The 9,995-nt window shown below is 49.4% G+C and overlaps 1 protein-coding gene across 1 annotated transcript in view; it reads left to right on the top strand.

Moving 5' to 3' along the window:
* SNRNP200 (small nuclear ribonucleoprotein 200kDa (U5)) overlaps positions 1–7,636 on the top strand; it is a 41,470-nt gene extending 33,834 nt beyond the window's left edge. Inside the window, exons 35-45 of the mRNA XM_011956645.1 lie at positions 870–978; positions 2,752–2,860; positions 3,315–3,504; positions 3,602–3,766; positions 3,957–4,078; positions 4,348–4,491; positions 4,588–4,764; positions 5,061–5,221; positions 5,317–5,398; positions 6,630–6,722; positions 6,821–7,636. Coding sequence (XP_011812035.1) covers positions 870–978; positions 2,752–2,860; positions 3,315–3,504; positions 3,602–3,766; positions 3,957–4,078; positions 4,348–4,491; positions 4,588–4,764; positions 5,061–5,221; positions 5,317–5,398; positions 6,630–6,722; positions 6,821–6,964 — 1,496 coding nt within the window. The 3' untranslated portion in view covers positions 6,965–7,636. The remainder of the gene's footprint in view (positions 1–869; positions 979–2,751; positions 2,861–3,314; positions 3,505–3,601; positions 3,767–3,956; positions 4,079–4,347; positions 4,492–4,587; positions 4,765–5,060; positions 5,222–5,316; positions 5,399–6,629; positions 6,723–6,820) is intronic.
* Positions 7,637–9,995: the final 2,359 nt, after the last annotated feature.

Here is a 9,995-nt window from a genome sequence, read left to right as displayed (position 1 = left end):
GGAGGGAAGCAGGCATCTCACATGGCAGGAGCCAGGTCCGAGTGAGGGAGTGGGGAGGGAAGCAGGCATCTCACATGGCAGGAGCCAGGACCGAGAGAGGGAGTGGGGAGGTGCTACACACTTTTGAACAACCACATCTTGTGAGAACTCGCTAGACAGTACCAAGGGCGGGTTGTGCTAAACCATTCATGAGAACTCCGCCCCTGTGAGCCAGTTATCTCCCACCAGGCCCCTCCTCCAACACTGGGGACTACGGTTCGCTGAGATTTGGTGGAGACACAGATCCAAACCATCTCACCAAGATCGTTAGACTTTAGAGATCAGCACACAGGAGAGCTCTGATTCTCCCTTGGGCACACTCTTGCTGGCCACTGTCCCTTGTTGACCTGTGGCATTTTGTGCAAAGATTTACCTTTTAACACTGCTTAATGGAGCCTCATTGGAGATCCTCCTGCCAGAATCACTTCCTGTCACTCTTTGGCCCTTGAATCTGCCTGTTTGGGGCATGCTCAGAGTGATCTCCGGTTTGCTGGCGTGGCTGAGCCAGCCCGTGGCTGCATGAGTGTTAGCACTTTCCGGTCAGAGGAGCAGTTCATCAGCAGTAGTTATGCCTTGGTGTTCCTGGGCTTTGGGTTCTGTTCTACGATGACTTGTTTTCTCCTGGATAGTCCCAGAGCAAGGCACCAGCATCGTGGAGCTATCTCATAGCAATGTGTTAGCTCTCATTCATGTTAGACCTTGTTCCTAGCCAGCCTCGCTGTGAGTTCTGAAACGTAGCACAAGGTAAGCCATGGCCTGCCCATGAGGTAGTGAGCCTGCTACGCCCAGAGACCCCTGTCCTCAGCCTTCCTCTCCCTTCTGCTGCTCAGGAGCTATCCAGGTGGTGGTGGCTTCTCGGAGTCTCTGCTGGGGCATGAACGTGGCTGCCCACCTGGTAATCATCATGGACACCCAGTACTACAATGGCAAGATCCACGCGTGAGTACAACTGGTGGTCTGTGTTAGCCCAGACCTCCTTCCTAAAATGAGTGTGAATCTGCAGATACACAGAAAGCAAGCTAGGATGAAGGAAAGGTGTTAGGGAAGTTAACAGCTGAGATGCCACCAGAGCGAAGTGTTTGGGAGTTTTGTGTCTCAATACCTAGGCTCACATTTGTTTTTTGTCATTGTGCTTCCACATTCAGCAGTTGGGAGAGGTAGGAAGTTAGAGCCAGGAGGAATGTTTGACATTATGTCATTAACCTCAAACATCTTGTAGATTAGGAAAAGTGACTTGATCAAGGTTGTACACCTATATAGAAGCTAGAACAGTGCTGAGCGCAGTGGCTCATGCCTGTAATCCCAGCACTTTGGGAGGCTGAGGCAGGCGGATCACTTGAGGTCAGGAGTTCCAGACCCGCCTGGCCAACATGATGAAACCCCGTCTCTACCAAAAGTATAAAAATTAGCTGAGTGTGGTGGCACGCGCTTGTGCTTCCAGCTACTCAGGAGGCTGAGGCAGGAGAATCAGTTGAACCTGGGAGGCAGAGATTGCAGTGAGCCAAGATCGTGCCATTGCACTCTAGCCTGGGCAACAGAGTGAGATTCCATCTCAAAAAAATAAAAAAAGGCCAGGTGTGGTGACACACTCCTGTAATCCCAGCTACTTGGGAGGTTGAGCAGGAGAATCGCTTGAACCCGGGAGGCAGAGGTTGCAGTGAGCTGAGATTGCGCCACTGCACTCCAGTCTGAGCAACAGAGCGAGACTCCATCTCAAGAAAAAAAAAAAAAAAATTAGAAGAGTCAATCATTCTCAGAAAAACATCTGCTTTTTTTTTTTTTTGAGACAATCTTGTTCTGTCATTTAGGCTGGAATGCAGTGGTATGATCTCGGCCCACTACAGCCTTTGCCTCCCAGGCTCAAGCAATCATCCTGCTTCAGTCTCCCAAGTAGCTGGGACTACCAGCATGTGCTGCCACTCTCAGCTAATTTTTGCTTTTTTTTTTTGTATAGATGGGTTTTCACCGTGTTAACAAGGCTGGTCTTGAACTCCTAAGCTCAAATGATTCACCCACCCAAAGTGCTTTACAGGCGTGAGTTATGGTGCCTGGCCCAATGCTTAATAACTTTTTCCCAAAATGCAGATTAGTTTGAAGTGAATTTTATTTACGGGTTCATTTTTAATGTTTGAGCCTGCTTCTAGGTTGGGTTAAAGTCAGATGACTTGATGACTCATGAAATGCACGGCTATGAAGTTTGGAAAGTGTGGTGGTGCGCACCTGTAGTCCCACCTGCTCTGGAGGCTGAAGTGAGAGGATCCCTTGAGCCTAGGAGGTCAAGGCTGCAGTGAGCCGTGGCTGTGCCACTGCATTCCAGCATGGACAGTAGAGCAAGATGCTCTATCAAAAAACAAATAAAAAAATAAAAAAATAATTGTTTTAATTAAAGGAGAAAAATTTGGGAAGTTTGACTTACATATCTGATCCTCGAATAGGGAGTTATTTTGGTTTTGGCATTAGATAGTTGTGTAGCCTGGTTCATGGCACTTGAGCAGGAAATTCATGGCCCTTACACTAAATGCTAAAATGATGTACAGGCCAACCAGTGAAGCCAGTTCTAAGTGCAGAGATTCATAAAAAGAGTCGTGCTGTGATGTGACCACGCCTCTCCGTATTTACATTTTACTGTTACTTGGCGAAGGGAGTCGGGCCTCCTGAGCATGGTCTCCGTGTTGAGGCGGCTTTTCCTTCTTTCCCCGCATCTGTCACCAGCTATGTGGATTACCCCATCTACGACGTGCTTCAGATGGTGGGTCACGCCAACCGCCCTTTGCAGGACGATGAGGGACGCTGCGTCATCATGTGTCAGGGCTCCAAGAAGGTCAGTCCTGGACTCATGCAGCCTCTTGGATCTGGAGCCTCAGAATGGATTCTTTAATCCTTCTTTTGATAGATGTCTTCAGTAATTTTAGTCTCTTAACTTCTGCCTCTTATTTACACGATTCTTTTGTAACGAGCCTGCCACCCATTTGGAATTTTGCTGCCTTTTGCTTTTGCTGCTGCCGTTGGCTCCACGTGTTGAGGGCTTCGCCCGCTAGTTGGTTCCCTCCTTCCTCACTGGGCTGCCCACTGCTCTGCCCTCGTGACTTGCTGTGCCTCTGTTCCCACTGCGTGCGTATTGTCGCCAGTGACGCACTTTCTAAACGTGTGGCTTCTTCCATTTTGGTATTGGTTAGGTCTCACACGGGGACCATGCCCTGTTGATTTGCCCTTGGCCCTTTGTGACCATGTTGTCACTAATTCTTTATTAATGCTTCTCCTTCTCCAACCCACAGGATTTCTTCAAGAAGTTCTTATATGAGCCATTGCCAGTGGAATCTCACCTGGACCACTGTATGCATGACCACTTCAATGCTGAGATCGTCACCAAGACCATTGAGAACAAGCAGGACGCTGTGGACTACCTCACCTGGACCTTTCTGTACCGCCGCATGACACAGAACCCCAATTACTACAACCTGCAGGGTCAGTGGCCTTGGGAGCACACGTGATTCTTTGGTGGTTCTCACAGCCTTTGCTGGGCATCTTCTCAAGGCTCCCCACTCACCTCTTACGTCCGTAGGCATCTCCCATCGTCACTTGTCTGACCACTTGTCAGAGCTGGTGGAGCAGACCCTGAGTGACCTGGAGCAGTCCAAGTGCATCAGCATCGAGGACGAGATGGATGTGGCACCTCTGAACCTGGGCATGATCGCTGCCTACTATTACATCAACTACACCACCATTGGTGAGGCCTGGCACGGCCCGTGTCCTGTCCGTAGGAGCCTTCTCACACAGGGGTCAGCAGCCCACTGGGATGAGAGGTCCGCCCGTGTCTGCCAGTGGGATGACACTGCAGGGGAGAGTAGGGGAGCCCAGGCAGTTCTGCTCCTTCTCCGCCTGCTTTTGGCTTCTCTCAAATGTCCTTTTTCTGTCAGAGCTCTTCAGCATGTCCCTCAATGCCAAGACCAAGGTGCGAGGGCTTATCGAGATCATCTCCAATGCGGCCGAGTACGAGAACATTCCCATCCGGCACCATGAAGACAACCTCCTGCGGCAGGTGAGGACGGCAGCGTCAGGAGAACATCCTGGGAACAGCAAACTCTGTGTGCCCAGAGCACATGGCATCCCTGCCACCAACACCCCCATACGCATCCCCCGACCCCCGCCATATGTCCTCCCCTCCATACCCCCCTCACACCCATCTCCATCCCACTGCCTCGGGGTGTTGAAGGGCTGTGTGAGCCTGGGCCACGTGGGGCTTTGGCCTGAGCCCGTCTCAGGCAGGGTCACCTGTTCATCACCAGCTATTTTTCTTCCACTTGGTAGTTGGCTCAGAAGGTCCCCCACAAGCTGAATAACCCTAAGTTCAATGATCCGCACGTCAAGACCAACCTGCTCCTGCAGGCTCACCTGTCCCGCATGCAGCTGAGTGCTGAGTTGCAGTCAGATACGGAGGAAATCCTTAGTAAGGTAGAGTGTGGGTGTGGGTGTGGGGCAGAGGGGCCAGTGGTGCTCCAGACGTCTCAGCTCAACCCCGCCCACTTTGGTACGTCTTTTCGTGTGCAGGCAATCCGGCTTATCCAGGCCTGTGTGGATGTCCTCTCCAGCAATGGGTGGCTCAGCCCTGCTCTGGCAGCTATGGAACTGGCCCAGATGGTCACCCAAGCCATGTGGTCCAAGGACTCATACCTGAAGCAGCTGCCACACTTCACCTCGGAGCATATCAAACGTTGCACAGACAAGGTGAGCCGGGTCAGCCTAGAGGGTCAGGTGGGTGAGCCTGAGAGCCTAGTGTTGTGGAGCGAGGGTGGGTTGCGGGAGGTGGGTCTCAGTGAATGAAACTTGTCGTTACGGCTCCTCTGAAGGTGCTCCCTGTTGAGATGCTAGAGAGGCGGCCAACTGTGGGCCGTGTTCTTTCTGCAACTGTTTTCTCTAGATGACTTGATGGTGTAGGAGGTAAAATGAGCAGCTCTTGGCGCCTGTGTCATTTGCTGTTGGCCTGTGTTCTCTCTTTCCTGACGTCTGAATACTCACTGCAGGGAGTGGAGAGTGTTTTCGACATCATGGAGATGGAGGATGAAGAACGGAACGCATTGCTTCAGCTGACTGACAGCCAGATTGCAGATGTGGCTCGCTTTTGTAACCGCTACCCTAATATCGAACTGTCTTATGAGGTGGTGGATAAGGACAGCATCCGCAGGTGAGCCACAGGGGGTACCTGTTGGGCACAGCACGATAGTATGCTGGGAGCCCACTGCCACATCACTGATGTGCGCCCCTCCTCTCCCCCTGCAGTGGCGGGCCAGTTGTGGTGCTGGTGCAGCTGGAGCGCGAGGAGGAAGTCACAGGCCCTGTCATTGCGCCCCTCTTCCCGCAGGTGCGTCCTGGTAGCTGGCTTGGCCAGGTGTCAACTCCCCTATCCACTGGCTAGGTGCATGGTACAAGGGCACACTGTCCCTGAGGGAGGGAAACTTTAGACTGATAATGAGCTCACAAGGCTGAGAATTAATCTTGAGGCTATGGGTTTGTTTTTTTTTTTTTCTGTTTATTTCTGCTTAAACAATTTAGGGCTGGGCACGGTGGCTCACGCCTGTAATCCCAGCACTTTGGGAGGCTAAGGTGGGCAGATCACGAGGGCAGGAGTTTGAGACCAGCCTGGCCAACATAGTGAAACCTCATCTCTACTAAAAATACAAAATACACCTGATGGTGGGCACCTGTAGTCCAGCTACTCGGGAGGCTGAGGCAGGAGAATCACTTGAACCGGGAGGTGGAGGCTGCAGCGAGCTGAGATTGCCCCACTGCACAGCAGCCTAGGCAACAATGTGAGACTTTGTCTCAAAAAAAAAAAAAAAAAAGATTTAGATGACTGGTCATTGTTAAACCTGTCAGTCGTGCAGTATTTCCATCTCTCTGGCTGTTTCGGATGCATTTGTCTTTAACTCCCATGGCTCCAGGACACTTGGGCTTTCCTGGTTGTTTCTTTTTTCTCACTGCCACTTACTGGGTTTCTGGGTGCTTGGTTTTTTACCACCAGAAACTAATTCTGGTTCTCTTTATATGGGAGAAGAATTGAAGGTTGACAGCGGAAACCAGATCCTGTCATGTGTAATTCACAGGCTCTGAGTAACGAGTGCTTTTAACTAGGACTCCTGGTCTTTGTGACAGTGGGGCGGCCGGTAGACAGGGCTGCAAGGCCTCCTGGGGATCATCTCTGTGCACATTCAGCTCTGGGTTAAGCTTTTTCTCATCTGACAGATACGCCCTGTATTTAAAAGTATCTCTAAGGAACTCAAAGCTACCAGGCCCCAAAGACTAGACCTCTAATAGTAGTACCTTGGACCTAACAGCAGGTACTAAGCGGGAGAAGGTACCTTGGCACAAGGAAATGAGCCAGAACCAACAAATGAGTTCATCTACTTACTTAAATAATTAAGCCTGTTTGAGACAACTTTTGACAGTATTAAAATGTTGTATCTAATTGTATTTTGGGAAGAAACTTTGGAAAGCTGATTTTTGTTATTTCTTTGGTAACCGTAACCGTTTTCATGGCTGCCTATGGCCATCAAGTTTTACATGCTGAAATTCTTGGTTTTGGATCACTGCAGAAACGTGAAGAGGGCTGGTGGGTGGTGATTGGAGACGCGAAGTCCAATAGTCTTATCTCCATCAAGAGGCTGACCCTCCAGCAGAAGGCCAAGGTGAGTGTGTCCACTGGCCCCAGCATTTGTTCCGGCATGGGGGAAGGGTGAGAATGCTTCCCGTGTCCATGCTCATGATTTCTGCCTGCTCTTTCTAGGTGAAGTTGGACTTTGTGGCCCCAGCCACTGGCGCCCACAACTACACTCTGTACTTCATGAGTGACGCTTACATGGGATGTGACCAGGAGTACAAATTCAGCGTGGATGTGAAAGAAGCTGAGACGGACAGTGATTCAGATTGAGTCCTGAGGCATGTACTCTTGGGTAAAAGAGAGTCGAGCCTGAACTAGGAATGTGTACCTTGTAGGGATCCTGGTTGTGGGGACCAGGTCTTTGGACCTGAGGTCTGGCCAGCCAGGGCTGGTGCCGTCCCTGCCCACCTCCACTTCCTTTTCCCTTGCTCACTCTGGATCCAGTGACAGCAGGTGTCACGGGTGAAGCATAAATCATATATAGCATTTTCAGGCATGTTCCTGGTAGTTCTTTTGAGTCTGATATTCTAATAAAATAATTTGTAGAAACCATTTGTCTTTGCAGTGATTCCAAATTAAGTTTTCTTTCTCCAACCTGAGGGCATGGCCAGAAAGACCTGGTTATTTTTTAGCCAGAAACGTGCTTGTAAGGAGTGCTTCTGGAGGACAGACCTGCTCATTAGGCATGCTGTCCCCTGTAGCCTTGTGAGTCAGCCTGGAAGAGGGAACATCCGACTGTGGCCTGGCCCCAGTGGTACCCACACATCAGGACGACCACAGGAACCAACACTGAGCCTCGGAAGCTAGATCACAGGTTAGGCGTTTCTCTAGATGGGTGTTCTGAAATCTGCAGTCTGCTCCTGGGAGGCGGCACCAGAAAGGACACTGAAATGTACCAGCTGGATGTGACCCAGTCTTAATAAACAGGTTTTCTAATCCAGATCTGATTGTCTCCAAATTCTTACCTTCTCTTCTTTAGACTAAATGCACACAAAACTGAAAGATGAGTCTGAGGAGCAGTTTCCTCAGGGTAGCAGTTTTCAAATGATTTGGTGGTAGGACCTCTTTACGCTACTAAAAACTAAGAACCTCAAAGAGCTTTTTTTTTCTTTTTAAATAACAAATCTATTTTTCAGTTCCAGAGGTTGCCCCAAAAAGCTTTTCTTCTAGGTTAACGCACTTTTAAATCATCATGTTAACTTTTTTTTTTTTTTAAATACAGACAGGGTTTAGCATGTTGCCCAGGCTGATCTTGAATTCCTGAGCGCAAGTGATCTGCCCACCTCAGCCTCCCAGAAGTGCTGGGATCACAGGCATGAGCCACCATGCCCCGTCCATGTTAACATTTTTTGTGAAGAATAACTTCCACAAGAATCCAAGGAGAAGAGTGGCGTTTTACAGTATCTTTAGTCTCTTGTTATAAGAAACAGTTGAATTCTTACGGCTGCTTCTACATCCAAACTGGTTTTCGTTGCAGTAAGCTGGCTCCACACAGGCGCGCAGGTGGAAAACGGGTTCTAACCAGCCTCTTCAGCGAATTGTGGCTGTTCTCTGATGCCAAGACAAGTGATACTGTTTTTTTTTTTTTTGAAACGGAGTCTCACGGTGCCCCCCAGGCTGGAGCGCAGTGGCACGATCTGGGCTCACTGCAGCCTCCACCTCCTGGGTTCACACGATTCTCCTGCCTCAGCCTCCCGAGCAGCTGGGACTACAAGGGGTCTGCCACCACGCCCGGCTAATGTTTGTCATTTTAGTAGAGATGGGCTTTCACCATATTGGCCAGGCTGGTCTTGAACTCCTGACTTTGTGACCCACTCACCTCGGCCTCCCAAAGTGCTGGGATTACAGGCGTGAGCCACCGCGCCCGGCTTACTACAAGTGATAGTTTCTTAAAGGCAATGTGGACTCTGAAAACTTGATGCACTCTTATATTGTTAATACATTAAAATCCACTGGCCTGTCTTACACTTTTGAATGAATCTTCGAGCCACGTATGATTTTGTAACATCACGTACTGGTTTTGGAAAACTGGTTCATTGAATTCTTCCAGATGAAATGCATTTCATTGTACAAATCACATTTGTTAATATCCCCAACAATAAAGCTCATGGTGGAGTACAGATCTTCAGAAATTCTGATTTTTGCTTGAAAGCTTTCTTTTATCATTGGCAACACTATCAGTTGTTTCCCTTGAAGTGAGAGGCTCATTCCATTCATTTCCCAGAAAATGTCAGCCAAATATTCAAGTCTAAATACCATAATCTGCTAGTTCTTTCAACTCTGAAGGGCATGCCTTGAACACAGCCAATTCAGCTTGCAACTCAATGGTACCACTGCTTTTCCTCAAGGCATCCATACTTCAGTGCACAGCAGAGGGGCTATATGCATGCTTTCAGTCGTCTCAGAGTCTAAGTGTTCTCAAGGTCAACTTTTTTTTTTTTTTTCCCCGAGAGGGTTTCGCTCGTTGCCCAAGCTGGAGTGCAATGGTGCGATCTTGGCTCACTGCAACCTCCACCTACTGGCTTCAAGTGATTCTCTTGCCTCAGCCTCCTAAGTAGCTGGAATTACAGGCAGGCACCACCACGCCCAGCTAATTTGGTATTTTTAGTAGAGACGGGGTTTCTCCATGTTGGTCAGGCTGGTCTCGAACTCCTGACCTCAGGTGACCTACCCACCTCAGCCTCCCAAAGCACTGGGATTACAGGTGTGAGCCACAGCGCTGGCTAGGTCAACATTTAGTATAGTTAATCACTGTTATTTGTTCTAACAAGGACATGTCAAAACTACTAGAAGTTTGCTGCCACCACCTTGATTCACGCTGCAGTGCCAACAGTTGACCTCACAGATCCTCCCTGAAAGGGTCTTGGGACTCCCAGGATCTGCAGACCACATTCTTCGAGAACCACTACTCTAGGTATCGCCCCACTGTCTTTCTAAAATCTAAGGTCATGGCTGAAACTTAGGGGAAGGCTGTAGCTTTGGAGACCACTGTCACGTCCACGTAGAACTGTCAAGAGACGACTTGAGTGTGCCTGAAAACTGCCTGCCGATGGCAGTGTTTCTCAACTGGTTTTCATCGCCAGTCCCCTAGGGAGCCTTCTTCCTGATCTCTCCCTGCCATGAAAATGGAATGTCATAGCCACACTGTATGTGCTGTGGGCCTTAGGAGGGCCACAAATGGATTTTTTTTTATCCCTACTGAAGAACCAATTTGCATCCCTTTGAGAATATAGGGCTTGTGGCCAGTAATAACTCCCCCTTTTCTTGTCTTTCCCCATTTTCTCTATCCCCCGTTGCCATC

Source organism: Colobus angolensis, unplaced genomic scaffold (assembly GCF_000951035.1).
Source record: "Colobus angolensis palliatus isolate OR3802 unplaced genomic scaffold, Cang.pa_1.0 Scaffold42, whole genome shotgun sequence".
NCBI lineage: Eukaryota > Metazoa > Chordata > Mammalia > Primates > Cercopithecidae > Colobus > Colobus angolensis.
Note: the sequence above shows the minus strand (reverse complement) of the source record. Positions and strands in the feature narration are given on the sequence as shown.